The sequence below is a fragment of the Macrotis lagotis genome, chromosome 2 (assembly GCF_037893015.1).
Source record: "Macrotis lagotis isolate mMagLag1 chromosome 2, bilby.v1.9.chrom.fasta, whole genome shotgun sequence".
NCBI lineage: Eukaryota > Metazoa > Chordata > Mammalia > Peramelemorphia > Peramelidae > Macrotis > Macrotis lagotis.
Window position 1 is genome coordinate 2,867,860 of NC_133659.1, and position 23,398 is coordinate 2,891,257.

Consider the following 23,398-nt stretch of genomic DNA (forward strand, 5'->3'; position numbering starts at 1 on the left):
ATGATCACCTTTTTGATGTGGGCAGGCCATGTGGACCATCCTTGTCAGTAGCTCCTATGTTCCACAGTCATATCTATGCAATCTGGGCTGGGTCTCTATGGCTTGGGACACAGCCTTCAGTACTTCCCTGAACTTCTGGGACCTTGATCCAACCCTGTTTTGTGAGGCACAAAAAAAATGAACTTCTGTTTTCAAGGAGCAATCACCTGCTCATTCCAGATGTGCTGGGGATGGATGGTTGGGGACTTGTTCTTGCTTTCAGATGATTCAGATTATATTTTATGAATAATTTATTACTTTTTAAAATGGCCCCTCACTTAGTAGATCTATCAAAGCTGTGGCAAGTGTGGCAAAAGGGACTAGAAGGAGGGCAACAAAACCTACAGAATCCTTTGCACAGGTTGTGATGTGATATTTTTTGCCTTTTGTTCTTGAACAAGACCATGACATCAGGGAAATGATACCATGACATGCATGTGAATTGGATTTGAGTAAGGTGGGACTAGGGAAGGAAGGAAATGAGGGAAGGGAGGGAGCTTCCCATCACTAATAATACCACACCACTACCACCACCACCATCCTGCCCATCATCCTGACTTTAAAGTTGGTAAGTGCTTTATATATGCTGTTTCATTTTACCTTTAAAACAACTCTGGGAGCTAGGTGCTATTTTTATCTCCATTTTTCAGATGAAGACCTTGAGGCAAAGAGTACTTAAGTGACTTACCCAGAGTCATACAGCTTGAGTGGTCTGAGATAGGATTCAAACTCAGGTCCTCCAAGTCTACTTAATGTTCAACCTTTCTTCCTATCAATTGTCTCCCATAATTTGATTTAAAATTTTTTTATTATTGATATCTTTTACATTATTTCATTATCAAATCTCTCTTCAATATGGAGAATTATGCCTTATACAAACAATACATTTTTCTTTTTAAAGATTTTATTTATTTTGATTTTACAACTTTCCCCCAATCTTACTTGCCTCCCCTCACCCCTCAATGAAGGCAATTTGCCAGTCTTTACATTGTTTCCATGGTATACATTGATCCAAATTGAATGTGATGAGAGAGAAATCATATCCTTAAGGAGGAAAAACAAAGTAAAAGAGATAGCAAGATGAGACAACAAGATATCAGTTTTTTTCTAAATTAAAGGGAATAGTACTTGGTCTTTGTTCAAACTCCAGAGTTCTTTCTCTGGGTACAGATGGTATTCTCCATTGCAGACAGCCCCAAATTGTCCCTGATTGTTGCACTGAAGGGCTGAGCAAGTCCATCAAGGTTGATCATCGCCCCCATGTTGCTGTTAGGGTATACAGTGTTTTTCTGGTTCTGCTCATCTCACTCAGCATCAGTTCATGCAAATCCCTCCAGGCTTCCCTGAAATCTCATCCCTCCTGGTTTCTAATAGAACAATAGTGTTCTATGACATACATATGCCACAGTTTGTTAAGCCATTCCCCAATTGAAGGACATTTACTTGATTTCCAATTCTTTTCCACCACAAACAGGGCTGTTATGAACATTTTGGTATAGGTGATGTTTTTACCCTTTTTCATCATCTCTTAAGGGTATAGACCCAGTAGTGGTATTGTTGGATCAAAGGCAAACAATAAAGGAAGAAAAACCAGTTCAATAGAATTTGCCAATCCATCAACCAAGTAACCAGTATAAAAGTGTTCTGTGTCCCAACTTTCTGTTTTCATTCATTATTCTTGCCAGCTTGGTGATAAACTCATTTGCTTGTATTGTAAATGGAAGAGAACTTTTGCTCATCAATTTAAGGCAAAGTTCTTGTTATATCCTTGTTTTACTTCTAAAGACCAGAAAAAGAAGTTTTAGAATTAAAGGAAGGAGAGTTCCTCAAAGTTAACTTTCAAATAAGTCTGAAGTCACTTCATAAGATCCTAGACATAGATTTTAAAATGAGCTCAGCATTTATTTCATCCAACTCCTTCATTTCAAAATTTTGGAGACTGATGCACAAGGAGATTGTCTGATTTTCCTAAGGTCACCCAGGGAAGTAAGCATCATGGCTATTTGAATCCAGGTCCTCTTCTAGACTTGGCACACTTTCCACTCTACTACCATGTTTTTCTGGTTTTACTCTATTTCAATTCTGTATTCATTCATTTATTGCACAAACATACATTAAGTACCTTCCATGTACAAAGAACAGTGGAGCCAGAGCTGAAAAAAATTGAAAGAAAATGAGTCAAACCTATTCTCAGGTTGCTAAGAATCTGGGAAGAGGCAATGTTCTCTTGATGTGGAAAGAGTCATGCTCTTGCTAGTAGAAAGACAAAGTTTGAGTTTGGGCCTCCAGCTAACAATATGTCCTGTCTATCCCATAGGGGATTGTGGAGAAAATGCTTTATCAAAATAAGATTTCCTCTGTCCCAAGTACTCTGTAAATGTAAACCTTTATTATAAGCAACTATTTATGATATTATCAGCTGGGATTCCAGTGAAGTTCCTCTGAATATGAATGATACTGGTGACCATTTTTGTGACCTTGGGCAAGTCTCAGTCTCAGTTTCCATATCTGTAAAATGAGATGATTCAACTATATGACCTCTCAGGTCATGAGAAACTCTAAATCTCAGCTCTTAGGACCCTGGGAATGCATGCTTAATTGCTGCAATTAGAATTATGAGAGGCAATGTGTAGTTCAGGAATTCTGTCTCTCACACTTCTGAGTGACCCTAGGCAAATCAGTTCTAATCCTTTCTGAGCCTCAATTTCCTCATCTGTAAAAGATAGATAATAACCATAATATCTACCTCACAAGATGATTGTGAAGATCAATGGAATAATGAACTTAAAGCACTTTGCAAACTTTAAAACATATAAATATGAGGGGATGGATACAGGTTATCCTCAAAATCTTGGCTGAAAATTGCACTATGGTTTTTGGGATATCTCGTATGTATGAATGACTCAATTGGAATTTTCCACTAGGAGTTCAACTTAATTCAACCAGCATTTTTGCTTAAAGTCCTCCTGAGAGCCAGCCACTGGAGATGCTTTGTTTCTGAACTTTTGACTTCATTGGTGTAGGGAACTGTCCAGCAGGACTGCTACTAATGTAAGTTTATGCCATCTCTGCAGTTTATATTCCAAGAGACTGGCCCAGGGCCTTGTGGCCAGGGTGGATGCCAGGTCTTTCTTTCCACTTCATCTTATCACAGCAGAGATATAAACATACATTAAATATTCCTTGTCCTAGTGGAGCTTATGTCCTGAGTTGTTGGGAGTTCCTCCAAGCTCCATGATTGTCCATGTCCCATTCATGTAGGGATATACACTCATAGTATTATTTTATTGAAACATTGTGGTACATGGTGAATGGACTAATGGATTTGGAGTCAAGAAGACCCACATTCAAATCCAGATTCAGATGCTTAGAAGCTCTGTGACCTTAGTCCATTTCTTAGTCCATATAATAAGGGTTATAATAGTGTCTTCTTCATAGGGTTGTTATGAACCTTAACTGATATAATAATCTGTAAAGAGCCATAGAAATGTCAGCTCCTCCAAGGCATCCTAAAAGTTGTAGTGAGGTTTACAGTCACTATATCTCAGTCATACACTAAGACTTTGGGGATTTTTTGTATCATTATCATCTCTTTCTATGTTTCAGGCACAGTCCTCTAGGGACCATGCTCTGGTGGGGGATGTTCTGCCCTTCTTTGTATTACCCCATGAAATCTTGAGCCTCACTCAACTAATCAACACCTATTGACAAATACTGTGCCATACACTAACTCATGCACTAGGCACATCCAAAAAAGTCAAAAGCTAGTGCCTGCTTTCCATGAGATTACAATTGAATGAACTCATGCTATAATAAGATTGAAGATGCTGTTTGAGCAGAGTCTAAAAGGGAGTCAAGAACTGTGGGAGGTTGAAGGTGAGGGGGCAGAACATTCTAGACCTGATGTAGAACCAGTTCAAAGATTTCAAGTTAGGATGTCGGTAATGAACCTCCTGCTGCTTCATGGGTCTTCCTTCTTTCACCCTCTTCCCTTTGTTTGTTCCTAGGAAACGTACAGATCCTGTGTTTGGTTGGATTTTCATCGGGGTCATCCTTAGCTACGTTATCTTAGGACTCATGGGTAAGTCAAGACAGATGGGAAGGAGTAATGTCTAGATGGAAATGGTCATTTCATCACCTCCCTTCTCTCTTAGGGCTTTCTAATCAGTGACTATTGTCTTTCCCAGAGGAGATAGGAATCATCAATCCCCACTGATTGGCAGCCATAATAACAAGAGACATCCAACATCTCAATCCATAGCAAGTCCAAATTCAAAGAAATTTAAATAAGAAGGGAAATTATTGGTCTACTAGTGCTGTTATACTCCTTAATCACAGTCAGATCCCTCTTTGCTAATTAAAAACAAACAAAAAGAATGCTAGACTAGTCAGAGTGATGTGGTTAAAATGGAAGCTTCCCCTTTTAAAAATAAAATATTCATAGAAGCATAAGGATGACAAATAGTTCAAACAGTTGGGATGTTGTGGATGGATATAAGAACAATGCCTCTATGGTCTCCTAGGAAGGCAATACTTCATTTTCTTGTTCACTTTGTGTTCCAAGATTGCCTGGTGATGTAGTCAGAGTTCAGAGGACACATGGAGAGGGTGCTCTTCTGTTCTCCTTGGGTACAGTCTGGGTACATTTTCTGAACAGCAAGCTCAATTATAGCATGATGAGTCTGCTTCTGACTCTACAAGACCCAGTCAACCACAGATCTTTAAAGAGTACTGTGATTCGCCTTCATTTTCTCTCCATTGAAAATATGAAAATAGTTTCTTATACTCATAATCATTAGGTATCAAAAGGGATAGCAGAAAATCAGCCCTCTTCTCTCTAGGGACATGATGGGAAAGAATCTTATCTTGGAAACCATTGCTTTGACTCCAAAGTCTCTAGCACTTAATGCTGTGACTGTCCATAGTACATGCTTAATAACTGTGTCCAAATTATCAACATTTGCCACTAACCTATTTGGAACCTTGTACAACTTGATAGCAAGAGTTTCTAAGGGCAATGGACTTGCTGAGCCTCTCCAGCTCTTGATTTTGGGACTTCAGATGGGTTCTTCACAAAGCCTGTACCAATTTCCCTCTCTCCCCTCTGCCTCTTGGCCACCTTCATTTCCTTCAAAGCTCTTTTGTGATCCCACTTATTACAAGAGTTCTTTCCAGCCCCCCACCCCCAATGCTAGTAGCCTTAGCTCTAATTTACCAAATAGATATACCAATAGATGGAGATGAATCTTTAGATAGTCACATACACACATATATTTATATAGATTTAGATAGCCAAAGATACATATAAGATATTCATAATCTATGGATATATGTAAATATCTATAAGATATAGGTATTTCTGTATATGTAGATTTAGATATGTATATAGATATATGTGTATGTTGAGATCTATCTATCTGGAGCAACTGGATAGAACAGTGGAGTGCTTGACCTGGAGTCAGAAAGACCAGAATTCAAATCTGCTCTTGAACACTTACTGGTTGTGTGACCCAGGGTATATCACTTCACCCTATCCACCTCAGTTTCCCCATCTATAAAATGAGATGGAGAAGGACATGGCAAACCACTCTTGGCCAAGAAAACTCAAATGGCCAGGATATCAGATAAAGCATTAAGGTCCAGGGGAGGAACCATTCCACATGTCCTATGTGGAATCATAAAGGAGAAATAGCATATGGAAAATCATCCACAAGATGGAGAAGCAAAGAAGACATTGGGTCAGTACTATGGGGAATGAGGAGGCCCGATGGCAACTCACTAAGAGTGGGACAGGGCTGAACAAGAAGTTCTCTGTTTTCTCCCCTACCTTCAACCAAGGCAGGTCTAGACCTTCTTTACAAGTTATAACGTTAAGGACTTGCCAAGGGCACTGGCCCAGGGTCATGTGGACAGTGTGGGTATGCCCAGGGTTTTTGACTCTCCGTTCACTTCATCATATCAGCAGATATCTAAACACAGTGTTCAACTATTCCCTGCCCTTATGGAGCTTATAGGCTGTGAGTTGTGGGGACCTCCTTAAGCAAAGTGCTTTACATATATATATATATTCCTATTTTAAAGATGAAGAAAGTGAGACTTGGAGAGGTAGTTAAGCAACATGCCCAAGGTCACACACTGTAAGTTCCTAGTGCTGGATTTGAACCCCTGGTCTTTGTGACCCTAAATCCTGAACTCCATCCACTGCACCATGGAAATAGTCATTTTATTCAGGACTATTCTACTCTTCCTACTGCTTCCTTCTTCTCAGATCTTTCCTCCCCTTCTTTCTCCCTTTCTGAGCCTCCATTGCCTTTCCCTTTTACCCTGAGAATGAACCATTCAATGCCTCATCTTGGTTGCCTCTGTGTTAATAGCCCTGGGCAAGATTCAAATTCAAGTCTTTCTGATTCAGTCCCATCAATCTTTCCAACAATGACCATGGAACATTTGTTTTTCAATGATATTTTTTTCCCAGAATATGTGAAAGTGGAAGGAGCCGAGAAGTGAATTGTTTAGTTCTTTGAATGGCCCTAATTTGTTCCTGAGATAAAGCTCTGTCTTTTTAATGCCCACATTCTGCCAGTTAGTCATGGAGGTTAGTAGTTTCTAATAGAGCCAGGATATCAGCTAAAGCATTAAGGGCTAGGGGAGAAACTATTCCACATTTCATATGTGGAGAAATAGCATATGGAAAATCATCCACAAGATGGAGAAGCAAAGAAGACATGGATCAGTACTATGGGGAATGAGGAGGCCTGATGGAAAAGCTACCATAGCATTTCCAAGAAAGCAGAGAAGGCTCCTTCTGGGATAACAGGAGTCCCATAGAAGGGGTCAGCAGAGATGGCTCCAATCTACATCCCTGGAGAGAACACTGACGATGCCAATCACACCACCCATGTATTGGAATATTTGGAGGGAAATACTACCATCCACTTTTCTCTTTTGGCAAGGATCAATACATGCACATGGTACAACAAAGAGACAACCCCCAAACACTGGGGTAGAACTAGAAATCCCCAATCACTTTCTGGGGCAGGGAATCCAAGTCATCATGACTCTTAGTGCTGTACTCTTGCTCCAAATCTCTGTACTTCCCCACCATATTTAAAGGTCAGTTTTTGATGTTTTGTGTCCCCTACCCAAAGAGAATGGCAGCTCTGTGAGGCAAGAGACTGGTTTTTCTTTTGTCACTGTAACCCTCAATGCCTTGCTAATGGTAGATATTTAAAAAAGGATTGTGAAACTAAAGTTAAGCCTCCCAAGTTCCTCTTCCAACTTGGTTTTCTTTGTATTTTCATAGGATGATAGCTAGTTTATTAATCTATATTTAAAGAGACCTTTAAACAGACATTTAGCCCTACTCCTTCCTTTTAAATATGAGGAAATTGAGGCCAACCAAGTGAGGTGGGCAATGTGACTGATGGGTCCTTCTTTACTGAACAGGACCAAAATGTCATCACTATATTCGAGACAAATGACAGTATGTCCAACTGTGGCTGATCAGACCAATACAAGCTTGGAATGCTGTACCACAGGTTGGGCACAAATAGTCCGTGTGAACCCTGGGGATGCTCAATTTAAACTTACATATGTCATGTTTCCTCTAAGCTGCTTCCATTCTGCCTTCCTTAGGGAAGGCAGCACCCTTGTTGATGAGGGCATGCCATGCTGGGCACTCCCATGCTGTACAATCAATTCTAAAGTTCTTCAGGGTGTCTTGGTATCACTTCTGACCTCCCCCCCAAGAGTGCTTGCCCTGTGTGAATTCTCCATAAAATAGGTTTTTTTGGCAACCTTGTTTCTGGAATTCTAACAGCGTGGCCAGCCCATCAAAGTTGTGCTCTCTGCAGAAGAGTGAATGCTTGACAGTTTAACCCGAGAAAGGACCTCAGTGTCTGGGATCTTCTCCTGCCAGGGGATATGACTGATAGTTTCTAGAGTATCAGATAGCTGTCTCTATCCCACTGATACCCTTTTATTTCTTCTAGCTTTCTCAATTACTATCTGACTTGGGTTTTTCTATCACTTTCATTCTCTAGAACCTTACCCTCCATGGTTGTTTGCAGAAGGCTTCCTGGAGAGGAACTTGATGGAAGTTCCAGAGAGGTGGGAGGGGGATAAGGAGGGAGAGATAGCATCCCTGGCCTGGGGACAGAAATGTTGAGGACTGAAAAAGGGGTGACCAAAGTGGTGAGGGTCTTGCATTGAGGAGTACATGGGCCTCTCCACCAGGGATAGACCTACCCTTTCTTCATGAGCAGCTCAATAATCATGAAGATCCCTGACCCACTTCTCCTGGTTGGGAGTGGCATGGAAATCATCAAGAACTGGGTCAGTGACATAACAAAAATAGGCCATTGCCTTGGTGTACCAACAATCCCCCTGACTTGCCCCTCAGGGCAACTGAGTTGTGTTTTTGTTCCAAGTAGTTGGGGGGGGGGGTCTTTGAGAGTTCCAGACATTCTGCCTTAGGACCAATGATCAAGGTTTGTGTGGCTGCCTGGGTCAGTGAAATATAGGTTTCTTCCCACAAAACCAAAAAACAGTCATAGATCTGCCATGATGCCCTAACCAACTGAGATGTCCAACTTTCGTGTTCATTACCTATTTTCCAAGCCCCATAGTACAGGGGAAAGGGAAATTTGCCTCAAGATTTGTGTTCCAGTCCTGATAAGAGGGTCATTTATGGCCTGGGCAGATGAAACTTCATTGGGTCAGGAAAGCAGCCTTCACAATGGAGCCTTCTCTCCCTGTGGCCAGGATGAGACCCAGTAAGCATTTAATGAGTCCCTACTCTGTACTGGGCACCACCATGGTGGGCACTATGCACACAAAGAGAAATTGATCCCTTTTAGGAACTGTCATTCTTTTGGCAAACAAGTCACAATGGATTGAATTGTAACTAGGTCTTCTGGGAATTTACTGTTTTGCCAAAAGGTTCCCAAAATCAGTTGCTAAGTGAATCCTCCTGCCCAAAGGTGATATGATTGCCAGCTCTCTCAGAAGGAGCTGGGCAGCCCATTTGGTCCTTTGCTCTGCAACCACATCTTGAAGTCCGAAAGTGACGAGTTCCCTAGATGAAGAGATCTCCCAGATGTCCTCACTCACAGCATAGCAGCTTCCTTCTTATAGTGAGTAAACTCCAGTCCTAACCCCATGTGGGTCTCAAAAGCAACCAATGGGTTTTGTGGTTTATAAGACTCTTGGTCCTACTGGAGTCACTTACTGCTGGTCAGCAATTGTCTCCAGCCATTTTGCTCATTTCTCCAGCTCAGAGGTCCCAAGGTGATTCCTCTCAGGAGACTGTTTTGCATCTCCTTTAGCTTTACTGTGATGGGTTGCTCAAGGAGGCCTGGTACCCCTGGGGTGAGGGCTTGCCAGGTGCTATTCAGAGTTGCTCCTTTTACCTTTGGTGTCTGCCAGGCACAACTCTTACCTGTGATTCCAAGAAGCTGGAAATGGTGCATTGGCCACAACCCAGTTACCAGTTTGGCAGCCAGGCTAAACCAGATTGAGAGTAACAGATAGACTGAAACTCACTGATGAGCCAGTGTGTATGTGTGTGTGTGTGTGTGTGTGTGTGTGTGTGTGTGTGTGTGTGAAGACTGTCTTCACTCCTTCCCACTTCCCACTACAAAATATTCCAATGGCCATGAAGGTGCCTGAAGCAGGTGCTGTGATGTGCTTAGAGCTTATTCAGACACTGAAGACATCAAAGTCATCCATTGTCAGGCATCCTGGCTCTTGTCCTGCCATTGGACTTAGATGGCTCTGGAAGAGAGAGTGGGGTTGAGAATTTTGTGCAAGTCACAGGCAAGTCAAGAGATCATCTTCTGGTGCATTTTGAATACAAAGAACACACAACAAATTGTGAGGTGGGGATTCAAACTCACATCTCGACTCCAAATTCAACTTTCTCTCCATGGCCCACACGAAGCCCAACAAGGAAGGGAAGAATGAAAATTCATTTCTCAAGTGCTCTCTATGTGCCAAAATGGATCCTAGCAGCAAAGAAATGAAAACAAAGACAGTACCTCCCTTCTAATGGGGAAAAACAAACCTCAAGAGCCATGGTAGCCATCGAGGAGTGCAAAGTCCCCACCTCCTTTTCCATGCCACTTTTCATTTGTCACCTGCTCTCACCTGTTGTGATAGGCAGGCTAGCTTTCTGGTGCCATGCCAGTGCCCTGGACCCTGAATGGTGGAGGAGGCCACCTGGGAGGGGGGGCTTTATGGGAGGCGGGGCTGCTTCCCAGCAGAGTAATCAATGTGACTTCCAAATTCACTATCATGTGTCCTATTATCTGCTTCATTGCATTTGTAAATTGCTTGTGTTAAAAAGCCATAAGCAAGATTTGGCAGGTCTGTTTCGCACATATTAAAAACCATTAAAATATACCTTTAAGGGATAGAAAAGAACAACCCAAAGCCAGCGTTCCCATCCAGCATGTGTTTGGGGAATGCCTTCCGTGGCCCAAACAGATTCGCAGTTAATTTTGAAGTATCGGTTCAAGCAGTTGGTCTAATGACATTTTCTCCTTGACAGAGGGCTTTTTCAATGTTTGTTGCTCATCAGCTCAACCCCAAAGGACCGGGAGAACAGATCTGGCAAATGTTTGAAAATGACGCTAGAGAGGGTCAACTTCTGGTACTTACATCTCTACCTCCCCTTGTGTTCTTAACATCAGTTTGTCCAAATGCGTCTCCTTTGGCTTGCTGTCAAGACAGAACTTTGTGACCTTCAAAAGACTGCTTAAGGGGCAGCCAGGTGGTGCAGTGGATAGAGCACTGGCCCTGGAGTCAAGCGGACCTGAGTTCAAATCCGGCCTCAGACACTTAGTAATTACCTAAGTTGTGTAGCCTTGAGAAAGTTACTTAACCTCATTGCCTTGCAAAACCCTAAAAAATATATAATAACATATATATTGTCAAAATGTGGTTTTGTAAGTCAGTTGGTGAGGCAGGAATCCTTAGAAGCAATTTAGTGTCCCATTTGTATTTGAATATGATATCCCCTCTACCCACCTCCCAAGGCCCTCCCCACCCTGCTCAAGATCATCATTTTCAGGAACTGAAACCATCACCACCTGCATCCACTCTGATGAGTCTAGGGACTGTGTGCAGTCTGAAGAGCAGTCTGTCCAAATTCAGAGAGGATCATTACCAGATGAGCCCCAGGATGATGAATTTTGGAGACCACAACTTCTCTCCAATCCCATATACTCACTTCTTGAGAATTTATAATCTGTAGGAGTTTCCAGTCAGTCCTTGAAACATTCCAGAAGCCTTCTGATTCTGGACTCAGAACATTGGGATTTGAATCCTGAATGTCTTGCCATCCACACCTGGTACTAAACTCCTCAAAGAAAGGGGGCCATTAAAAAAAAACTAGACAGGATAGGGTGAGGATATTGCTGTTGGGTAGAAAAGGATGGACTGGTGGGTTTAGAAAAATGTGGAAAGACTTGAAGCTATGAAGGAAGATGCTCTCCACCTTCAGAGAAATAGGACAAGAGCACAGTGCAGTCTCACACCTTTGTGTTTATGTGCATATGATTACAGATCTCTATGTATGTGTTTTTGTATATTTATATATGTATGTATAAAAGATATACCTCTGAGACTGAGAGAGAGACTCTCTATGTGTGTGTGTGTGTGTGTAGTAATATATCCACACTTAATTGTAGCTTTCTCTGGGAGGGTGAGGAAGGGGGAAAATAAAGTCAAAAGTGCACAGCAGAGAACATAAGAGAACCTTCAAGGAAGCCAAGAAAAGCTGGATAGCTTTGAAAAAATATTAATATTTATTATATAGGTTTTCTAAAATGGAAATTTCTTTCTTTCTATTAAATCTTTTTATGCTCTGCTGTGTACTGTGCAATGTTTGCTTGGTTTTTTTCCTTTTCTTGTTTTATATTTAAGTTTAAAATAAATTTAAAAACCAACAAAAAAGATAAAGTAGAATGTTTTTGAGACTCCAGGGAAGCTCTCCCTCACCTCTTTGGACTGGCTCCAGGCCATCCCAGGTTTTGGGTCATAAGACCCCCATACCTTTTCCCCCAGGGCTGCTGATGTTTTGATCATTAATTTCAGGGTAAAAGGTGGAAAGGCTGGGGTGGGAGGAGGGCTCCTGGAGATACATGGTCTGAGGAAGCTCACCAATCAGAGATCAGGGCCAAGGGCTGGGACCTTGCCCTCCTAAGTGGCTGCTCTGTGCTAGGAGATGGACCCGAAGTGGACGTTTCATGATGTGAACTTTTCATATTTTGTTTTTCCTTGTCTACATGTATGTTTGTCCTCTGACCATACTCTGCTGGTAAAGCAGAAGTTCCTTGAGAGTGACTGCCATTCAGTGGGAGCTTCATTCATGCTCCTGAAACAGGAAAGGGAATTGTCTCAAAAATCAGTTTCAGAAAATGATGATGCAGTGAGGTCCAGTTGCTCCCAAGATGCTCCTTTTCCCAACCAAGAATGTCTTAGCAAAGCTCTCTGGGAAAGGAGAGTGTGGTTGTGGTCAGGGCTTGGTTTCATTGACCAACAGGAAGCATGGGTATTCTGGGGCAGGCTTGGCTTCTCCTTTGAAATGCTTCAGACCACCTGATGCTGCCATTCTTTTCTTTGGGAGACCTCTTGGACAATGAGTTGCTTTTCCATGCAGGCTGCAAAGGAATGAGGAGGAGGGCCTGCCTGCAAGCCAGCTGCATTTAGGAGACAGCACATGGGAAATAAGACAAGTCTGCTTTACCCTTAGTTGGATTCTAGTGTTATGGAAAGCACAATAGAGGGGAGTCGACTCTTCAGTCCCAGAAGAAAAGTGAAAACTTCCTTAGTTTTTTAATAGAAGATTTCTCTTCTGGACAATAATAAGATTAATGAGGACACAGAATAATTCATTTGAGGATGTCATAGGATTGAGAACTGGAAAGAGACCCGAGAGGCCATCTGATCCAACCTCCTCATTTTACAGATGAGGATTAAGTAGTAGAGAAAGTAGAGCCTAATAATAGAGAAAGAGATAGAATCCTGGGTCCTCTGACTGGTACATCCAATATTCCTTCTAATATATCACTTGGCCTCTTGCTTGAAAGGTGAGGGACTTACCTATTGTTCAAGGTTACACAGATAGAAAATAGCAGAGGAGAATTTGAATCCAGGTCCTCTGCCACCAGAATCTCTGCTCATTCTCTGCCAAACAGCCTTCTTTACAGAAGAACAAATCATAAAGAAAATTAAATTTGTTAGAGAAGCAATGTGGCACAGTGAATAGAATGTCCATCATGAAGTCCTGAACACTGGCTTCTGATTAGGAAGAGTAACAACCTTCCTGAGTCTCATTTTCTGCATTTCTAAAATAGGAATAATACCGGTGGTATCTAACCTTCAGAATTGTTTGGAAGATCATATGAGGTAATATGTTCTCTATTTCCTTACAGGTAGACAGATAAATAGATAGATTTGTACTAGAACCTATGCTAAGCAGCTGGGAATGCTGTTCAATAAATAAAGGCAAGACATTCGATCCCTACCCTCAAGGAGTTTACATTCTAATGGGAGAAGAAAACAAATAAAGGTAAACTGGAAAGACAGGGTAGGTATGTAGATGCCCAAGAAAATAGTGGGGAAGTCTGGTCTGGGCAAGATAAGTCAAAGACTCACTCCTCAGATTGTGATGTTCAGGTCAAAGTTTCAGAAGTGAGGGAGTTATGGGAGTTATGGCCTGAGTGCAGCAGTGTAGTATACAGATGACCTGGAAGGGGATGTGGATTAGGCTTTGTGAGTCAGAGAGGAGGGAAAGAGGCAATCTGGAACTCAAAAATTATTTTTAAAATGACAAAAATGTTTTTACATGTCTTTTAGATACTTAAGATATTACAAGACTTAAAAATGAGATTTTGACCTTTTCAAGGATTTGGGATCTCATTGATGGGGCAAACCCTTTAATGGTACAGATTGCAACTTTCTTATCTTGTATAGCTCTTGTCCTTCAAAAGGTCCCCCCAACATGTTGGGGATTTCATCTAGACGCTTGAGAGTACATGAAAATCAGTAAAGCTTGGTTGACAAGTGGCCTCCACCCTTCCCTAGTCATAATGGTGCATTCCTGTACTAATGCCATGACAACACGTTTTTTGTATTTTCAATATTTAAGCATTAGACCCACTAGCACTGTTTCCCCATTCCTTTACTACTCTGGGGGGTTCTGCTTAAGGTTTTCTACTGTGAACCTTCCCATCTTCTGGAAGGAATGTCTATCTTTTCCCTGCGTTCTGACCTGTTTACCTATTAACAGATTTCAAAGAAACCACTGGCGCAACCAGAAGTCAACATCAACTTGGAAAACATTACCTTGGTGAAAGTCCTTTGTAGCTACTTCTTCCCTCTTCTCAATCCAAAACTCACTCTGGGTTCTGCTTAATCAGCTTTGCCTCATGCTGACCCTTGGGAGATCAGAAAGAAATGGGAGACATGACAAGACAAGAAAATGGATGACAGCAAGAAGTGGATTCATCTACAAATTCTAAACCTTTAAGCTAAGAATGTGGACGAGTTCATTCTGGCGGGCAGTGGGCAGCTCAGCAAGAAGAGTCACTAAAACTTCATTAATTCATCAGACAGCAAATTGAGAGAAAGAAACTGTTAGTTGTCATGCTTCTAAGTCTTGCTACTAATATCACAGGTATTTCTTTTTATTAAAGAAGGATACAACAGTTCAGCAGACACAAACACAGACTGCTTTGATAAATTGATATCACAGAACAGAGTTTTTAGACATTAAACTTGAGGGTGAACAAGGATGCCTTCAATTAACTGGCTAGTTAAGATTTTCAGCCTTCTCCTGGTTCCCTTCTCAGAGCTGCTTCATTGACTGCTTGGGGTCAGAGGACCCAAGTGGGCCTAATTTTAGCTTTGCCACATGTCACCTCCCTGGGACAAATCCCTTTGTCTCTCTGGATGTTTGTCTCTTAATCTATAATAAAATGAGGGGTTTTGATTAGATCTTTAAGGTTACTTCCAGATATAAATCTATATTCTATCAGTTATCATTTCTTCTGTAGTTTGAAAATAATTTGAATGTGACAAGTATATTCTTAAGTAGGAAAGACAAGAGGAATATATTGAGTTGAAGAAAAGGAAGTCTGAGCATTTAATACACAGGACAAGTCAGTGGGAATCTGTGTTGGAAGTCTTTTTGAGAACTATGGTGGCAAGGGATAAAGTATTGAGTCTAGGTTGGAACTCCACATGGGAATATGGATGGGTAGAAATTGAAAAAAGTCCAGTGAAGAGGAATACTATTTATTAAAGGCCTAGAAAATTGCAGTCAGGAGTTTCAAACAAAGAAAAATGATGAGGTAAAATGATTTTGATTTCCTCTGGAGAGAAGAGAGATTATTTAACTGGTACCTTCAAGAATGAAGAAGGTCAAATAAAGCAGGCTGCTAATCTGCCAAGCTTAAATAATAAGAAAACAGCAGGAAGAATGATTTCATTTCGATAAAAAAAAGCCATCATTGGGTGAAGACTTGCTTTAGAAGAAGTTCATAGAGGAGGTCTTGGGGTCTTCATTTTGGGGAAACTTCAGAATTCATCTGGATAACTAACTGCTGAATATTTGAGTCAAAGATATTTGGAGTCTGGAGATTTTACTGTATTTCTCCATGTGTAAGATGCTCCCATATATAAAACACACTTTAATTTGGAGGGCCAAAATTTTAAAAAATGTATTCCATGAAATTTTTATTGCAACTTTCTTTATTGTAATCAAGTTTTATTCTAATGAAATTCAAAGACTTTCTGCTCATAGCTTTCAGGCATCTTTTGGGCAAGTCATGAACCTGAACCATGAACGATTGTATCCACCTTAGAAATCAGTCACTTCTTTTTCATCAGTCATTATTCCGGTCTCCTGCTGATCCACTTCGGTGGACACAGAAATCCCAATGGCCCTTTGCTCTTCACACCATCTCTTCAATTCCCTCTCAAACTCAGGCCATTTGGCTGCCCTGCCTCATGGCCTTCTGCTGAGGCGTTTTCAGTCGTATTTCTTCTTCCTGTATCCAGTCTCAGATTGTCTTCTCAGTTGGAGGAGGACCAGGCTGATGTTCAGCAGCACAATTGCCATTCACTTTGGCCAACCGGATCACTTTGAACTTGAATTCAGCACTGGACAAAAATCTTTTCTGAGCCATTTCTGGGCAGAACATGGCAAAAGGTCACCTGATGTACCAATAACAAATGCAAAACAATGGGAGCAAAGACAACATGCGTGAAAAAGCACAGATGTCACATTTCCTTTGAGCTGCTTCACTTCCACCTTTGTCATAGAGTGCAGCCTCCCTCACTGAGGAGGGCATGCCATGCTGGGCGGTCCTGTGCCAGGGTCTCCCATGCTGTACAATCAATTCTAAAGTTCTTCAATGAGACCTTCTCAGTATCACTTCTTCTGACCCCTTGTGAGCACTTGCCCTTTGTGAGTTCTCCATAAAGTAGGTTTTTTGGCAAATGTTTATCTGGTAGGTGGCAGGTGATTAACTTCCCACTCTCCACACCAATTCACTGGGCAGGGAGGGTGAAGCAGTTGTAAGAGCTTTGGGTCTAGAGTCAGAAGACCTGGCTTGGAAACTTGGCTCCTTGGCTTGATCTTTATACCTCAGTGTCCTCTCTCGTAAAATTAGGGGGTTGAACTGGATGCCCCTGAGGTTCTTGACAAATTCTTGTCTATGATTCTCTAGTCTTCCGAGGCTCGAATGGATAAGATGGATGACCTGACTCCACAGTGGACAAGAGCATTGGTTGTGAAACAAGTAAATGGAGTTCAAATACTGGCTTTACTACTCACCACTCACGTGACTTTGAACATACCCCCTTTTTTTACTCTGGGCCTCAGTTTCCTCACCTGTAAAATAGAGATCTTTCAAATCATGGTATCTCTCTCAATGTTCTTATACTAGGACATTTTAGTCTAGGAATGTGCTGTAGCCAGGTCTTACTGCCTCTAGAGATAATTGTAAAATTGTCAGTGTGAAGATTTTGACCTCAGAAGTCTGCTGACCAGTAATCAGGGTTTGTTGTTCTGTTGTCTGTATAGACTTAAGAAAGCAATGAAGAAAATGCTAAAAGACAAGGGCATGCTGCATATATGTATATATATATATATATATGTATATATATATATATTTTTTTTTTTCAGAAAGATGGCTGCTAAACATCATTAACACCCCTCTTCCTTCTTGGGTTTCCCCCCAAATCTATTGAACTTCCTTATTTCTCTTGAATTTCCCACAATCTTCCAGTCATCTAAATCTTCAGCCTCTGGATCCTCCTTATTTCCTCACTCTCACTTCCTCACATAGTCAATTATTTGTCAAATTTGGTCATTTCTGCCTTCACAACACTATAGACTCCTCCCCTTCTCCTTTCTCTCAATTCTCACACCTGCCCCACTCATTCAGTCCCTCATTAACTTTTGCCTGGACTATTATAATAACCTCTTAATTGGTCTTTTTGCTTCATCTCTAACCCCTCCAATCTATCCTTCCTATCATCTGCCATAGCAAGTTTCCTAAAATTCAAGTCTAATCATGTTACTCCCTGCTCAATAAACTATCGTGCCTTTATGGGGAAAATATTCTTTATCACTTAAAGACCTTCCAGCTGGTTTCAATCTTCTTTTTCAATCTTATTCTACCCATTATGCCTTTTTATACTTTCAATTGTCTTAATGTTCACCATACACAATTCATATTCCATCTTTGTGCTTTTGTTCTGACTTTCCCCTGTACCTGGAAAGCTTTCATCCTCCCCTTCATCTCTTAGACACTGAATTTCCTTCAAGGGCCAACTCAAGTCACATAAATGCTGTCAATGTTTCCTCATCTATAAAATGGAAAGAAATAATAGCACCTTCTTCACAGAGTTATGGTGAGGACTAAATGAGATCCTATTTGAAAAACCCTTTGTCAGCCTCAAAGCATCATAGAAATATGATTTAGTGCTATTCTAATGAATGGTATTCAAATTCATCCATACAAGTCAGGACCAACTGTCGCAAAAACTCTTGTGTGACTCTCCAGTGGAACATCCATCCTAAATGCAGATATCCATACTGAGCAGCCTTTCCAGCTTCAACACCCCCTCTCATATTCTGGTATTACCTTTTCTAGTGCAACTAGATGATTATTCATCACAGCCAGAAGACCATTCACACTTGTCCAACTCCATGACTTTGCTCTTGCCTTTCCTTCTGCTTGCTTCCCAGCAAGATAATCCCAAGATAATCAAAATAGGATCCATTGTTCAAAGGTCAACCCAAAGAACACCTCCTCCCTTGTATGTTCCCTTATTACCTCAGATGGAAGTGATTGAGGATTCTTTTCTCAGAACTCTAATAAAAGTATTTTGATTGGTTCTTATAATTTTGTTGTTGCTGTTGTTAATGCTGTTGAATCATTTTCAGTTTTGATCTCATGTGATTTTTCTTGGCAAAGATCCTAGAGGGGTTAGCCATTTTCTTCTTCAGCCCATTTTACAGGTAAAGAAATTGAGAAAAAAATAAAAAAAGAAATTGAGGCCAAGAGGGTAGAGTGACCTGCCCAGGGTCACACAGTCTGAGTCTGGATTTGAACTCAGGTCTGCCCACTCTAGACTTTGTGCTCTGTCTACTGAGCCACCCAACTGTTCTTTGGAGAGACAGAGTTAAAGAGTTGAAGAGAAATAGAAGGTATAACTATGTTGGAGGGGAGGAGCCTGAACAAAGCCTGGGAAATAGGAAATGGTGGATCTTGTATAGGAATGGTTAGTAATCTGGTTTGGCGGGAATCAATGTCTGAAAGGTGGTGGGTAATATGAAATGATTTGAGAAGTAGTTGGGAGCCAGCTTGTGGAGGGCTTTAAACATCAAACTCTGGAGAAGTTTGCTTTTTCTCTTAGAGACATGGAGAGACACACAAGAGTTTTTGAGGAGAGGAGTGAGATGGTTGGCCCTGACTTTATTGATGAATAGGAATTTGGCAGCTAAGTAGACAATGGAGGAAGAGAAGGAGCAGGAGGAGCAGGAGGAGCAGAGGCATTACAACTTTAGGAAACTATCAAAAATGATGTGTGTGTGTGTGTGTGTGTGTGTGTATGTGTGTGTGTGTAAAATCTATTTCTGTCTAAGGATTTCTCCATCTTATCATGTCCTTCTGGGCAGCTTATGATCTGTAGGTGGTCTCTACCCATTCTAGCATGTTTTGCTTGCCTAGTGAACATACTTTCTTTGAATGTGCTTAATTTTTACTTCTCTTTATTCTAGATTGTCCTTCCTTTCTGTGTATTTGAATTTCAATCTATTGTTCTCTCTTTTGTTTCTTTGATGGATTATCAATATGGCTTTCAGGTTTTCTAATCTACCCATTATTTCTTTTCTGTGAAGGACAGAAATTCTGCTCTGATAATTCTTATTTCTCTTTAAACCATACTGGAACAGCATCCTTGGATTCCATGTTCTGTCTTACTAAGTGTTAGATTATTTTCTTTTGCTTTAACACATTTATTCACAGATGCCTGAACTTAATATGGATACCATACTTCCTTCTACTGTTAATATTTTCTCCATTGATTTATCTGCTTGTGTTTAACATCTTTGAGTTTTCTTCTTTGGGAGGTCTTTGGGACTGTTTTTCCCTTTATCACCCTTTATTGCTCCCTTTCTGACTCCATCCTTTCTGATGGTGCTTTCCTTGAGGTCTGGATCGCAAAACCTTCTCCCAGCCTCCTTCCAGACTGGACAATTCACAATTCACTAGTGTAAGTCTCTACTCCAAGTGACTTTTGGGAGAATAGAAGTGACCCCCAGCTGGGTGCTGGGTTTTATCCTTCAGACTTGGTGTAGGATCCTCCAGTCTACTCCACCTCTTCCCCAAATATCCCATCCCACTTCTGCTGATGCTTAGTTTCTTATCCAGTGGTTCTGAGCACTGTCATTCTGCTCCTACCATAGCTTGGAATGAGTTTTGTTGTTGGGAGCTTGGATCTTTGAGACTGTAAGAAATGGGATAAAGCTTATTTTAAGCTCTGATATATGTCCTATCCCCTATTCTCTGTTCTCCTAAAGAAATCCTTTTCAGCACAGAATACTACCGTGACCCTGGAGAGAGGGAAAGAGGGATGAGACTCAGGACTCAGGGATTGAGTTCTGATGAAGCCCAAAGGTGGGTTTGTTGGGTCAGTGAGCATAGCCACGCTGACAGTGTTGTGGTGGGGGGAAGGGGGTGGCTGAATGAGCTCAGAATAGGCTCAGTTCATGCTTGGTTAATTTTTTACCATTATTGGATTCTGTTTGTCCTAGACCATGGAGATTGCCAGAGTTGCTTTATTTTGCAATTTGTGTTTGAAGGTTTGGAAGGTTGTGGGGATCAGAGAAAATGTCTATAGTATAATGATGTATACTATAATGATAATGCCCATCCTGGCAATGCTCTTTACATGTTTTCTCTTTTGAACTCCATAAGAACCCTGTGAAATAAGAGCTATTATCCTCTTCATTTTATAGATGAAGAACTGAGGTTGACAGAGTATAAGGGATTTGCTCAGGCTCACAGAGCTAGGCAGGATTCAAACTTGGGTCTTCTCAACTTCCAGTCCAATCTAGCCATCTAACTGCTTTTATAATTCTTAGTAAATGCAACCTTGGGCAACATCAGAAAATATGTGGAAATAGTGAACGAGACTTTTTATTGTCAGACTCTCTGAGACTCCTTACTTCTTTGGGTCAGTCCTTGGCAAGGTCTCACTGCCTTGTGGACTCTCCTTTGCCTTTTGCTGCCTTTCAAAGTGTTCATTGTCCCCAAGCCAGGCTCTGCAGGTATCATCTTTTGACCTTTCATTGGCTAATGGCTGCTTATTATTCAGATCAAGCTCTCCTTCCTTAATTGGGCAGTAGCTCTTCTGACTCAGTTGCTTCCACAGCCTTTAGAATGGTAAGGGGATGGTAAGAGAGGAAGTTCTATGCTTCCTCCTTGCTCCTTTAATGGGGAAATGAGGGAAGAAATCCTGAGCTAGGTGCAGCCCTGGACTAACTTGTCCAGCTTGGCAAACAATGAAGTGAGTATTAGGTGTAGGGTGGAGGTGGTACCTGGTAGGCATCAGCTTGGAAGCATGGATAGGGAGTGTGTGTTTGACTGTGGAAGGAGCCATGATGAATGATGCAGTCCGTCTGAAGGCCTCTCTAAGAAGGGAGAGCTTCAAGATTCAACAAGTCCCAATGGGTATGACCAAGGAATTCCTTGAGTAGTTGCCTCATTGGAATCCTCTGCACAGTCCAGGGACCAGGACCCTGGGATTTTGAGTCGTGCCCTTTCCTATTCATGAGCCGACTTCAAGGGTGACGTCTGGACCAAGAGGGTGACTGGAACAGAGACCTTGGGCAAGGAGTGGAAGGCCTCTATGACTTCAAAGGGAAAAGCTGGAGATGCAGAGCGGTCCTGCATGGAAGAAACAGGCCTTCTAGAAGGGAGATTTTCAGCTGTTTCAGTTAGTAAAGGATGCTAACTGCAGGCAACTTGCAACATTATACCAACAATAACAAAAACAACTCATTTGCGTAGTGCTTCAAGATTTATTAAGCACTTTATATAGATCACCTCAGATTTGTGGGTAAGGAAACTGAGGAAAAGAAAGATGAAGTGATTTGTCCAAGGTCGCATGGGAAGAATCTGAGTTAGGTTTCATCCTCAGACCTGTGCTAAACAACAAATAAATAACAGATAGCATTTGCTTAATGCTTCAAGTTTTCCAAGTCCTGTATTTTCTCCTTTTATCCCTACAACTTGGGGAGGTAAGTGCTCTGATTATGTCCTTTCTGAAAGTCAGTCTTGAGCTCAGGTCTCCTAACCCCAAGTTGGTACTTTATCCATGGAGCCCTGGGAAATTCACTGTATAAATGAATATATTTCAGCTGGATGGATAAGCTATGGATCTGACCCATCAATCAAAGTATCTGGGACAACAAAAGGACCTGATGATTGGAGAGAAAGAAGAGAATGGACTGGTTTGCTTATCAAGCATCACTGAGTGTTCCTAATCATCTGTCAGCACTTCCCAAGGGTGGTCTCCAATATTCTGGATGATGCCTCTATAGAGTGCCCTGGACTTGGACTAGAAGACTTCTCCTGTCTCTGTCCCTCATCTGAAATAGTTTGGACAATTCTCCTGCCATGTGAAGAGTTGGGCACCGTGGCAAGAGGCATGGGGAGACAAGGTGTCTGCCTTGAATCCTGTTGAGTTCCTATTAGTTATAGGCCCCTTGACTTTAGGGGGCTATATGCTGAATAGATTCTAAGTTGACAGATTGCCTTCTCATTCTTTGTTGATGTCTTTTCTGGAAATGGATGGGAAGCCATCAGTGCAACTGAGTGCTAACTAAATGATTCCTTATTCAGGGGCCACCTTTAAGTTGCTAGGGGCCCCATCCTGCAACAGGAGCAAACTCTGGGCTTCACCTGACGGCTTCCAGGAGCCCAGGTAAAATTTGTGAGCCAGTCTCCATCCAAGGATTGTTATTTAGAAGGACTTGACTTTGATCTTCAAACCAACAGAAAAGAAAACCGTGAGCAGAAGTGTGCCCTGCTCTGTAGGGTCTCAAGGGCCCCTATTTAAACCATCAGATTCATTCTTTTCCCCTGAAAGCAGGAGTTGGGGCAGGAAGGTTGGCAAGGCCTGCAATGCTCTGGAACTTGCAAATCTGATTTGCTTCCCAAAGCACGAGGTCATGGTCTGCAGAGCAGGAACTTCTTGGTAAATAGCCAGCTCTACCTCTGTGGAGTAGATTTTTCTTAGAAAACTTGTGTTCATGATTATGTCTGTACTGTATATGAGATGACCCCATGGTCCATGACTCCATACAAAGGACCTTGGGATGGACTGGTCTTGGGAATCCAAAGGATGCTGTCAGAGAGAGTTGTAGCATCTGGGAACAAACTAGAGTCAGCAAAGAACTGAACCAGGAGCACATCATGGTCCCCAGGCAAGATCACTCAAACCCTATGTATATATGGTCAGGGACTGGATGGCAGGTGTGGAAGACAGGGAGGAGACCATTGGGATTTCTTAGCCAAGCAACTTCTCTCCAACTAGGGAAAGCTAGCTGTCACAAGGGGATATTTGCCAAGCAGAGACACTGGAGGAAAAGTGAGGGCCAGAGCAGGAACAGGTCTGTGTCATTTACCATAGAAAAGGAGTGGAGGGTCCCAAGGGTCATCTGTCAGAGACAGACTCCCAGTAGATTCTCTTGGGATTGTCGGAGAATTGATTTTCTTTTTTATCAAAGTCAGACATAAGAAAGGGGCCATAAAGATAATTGAATTTACAGCAAACT

General features: G+C 41.6%; 1 protein-coding gene and 1 long non-coding RNA gene across 5 annotated transcripts in view; one reads left to right on the plus strand and one right to left on the minus strand.

The window, feature by feature from the left end:
* Nucleotides 1–23,398, plus strand: part of SLC44A5 (solute carrier family 44 member 5) — a 380,222-nt gene that overhangs the window by 262,660 nt on the left and 94,164 nt on the right. For all 4 annotated transcript variants that reach the window (XM_074221155.1, XM_074221159.1, XM_074221156.1 and 1 more), the window contains one exon: nt 4,047–4,120. In XM_074221155.1, coding sequence (XP_074077256.1) covers nt 4,117–4,120 — 4 coding nt within the window. In that variant the 5' untranslated portion in view covers nt 4,047–4,116. The remainder of the gene's footprint in view (nt 1–4,046; nt 4,121–23,398) is intronic.
* On the minus strand, nt 1,960–18,308 carry LOC141512320 (uncharacterized). Its single transcript, XR_012475452.1, has 3 exons — nt 18,198–18,308; nt 14,389–14,480; nt 1,960–2,192 (listed from the first exon to the last, which is right to left on the minus strand). It is a non-coding gene; the product is annotated as an uncharacterized LOC141512320 (long non-coding RNA).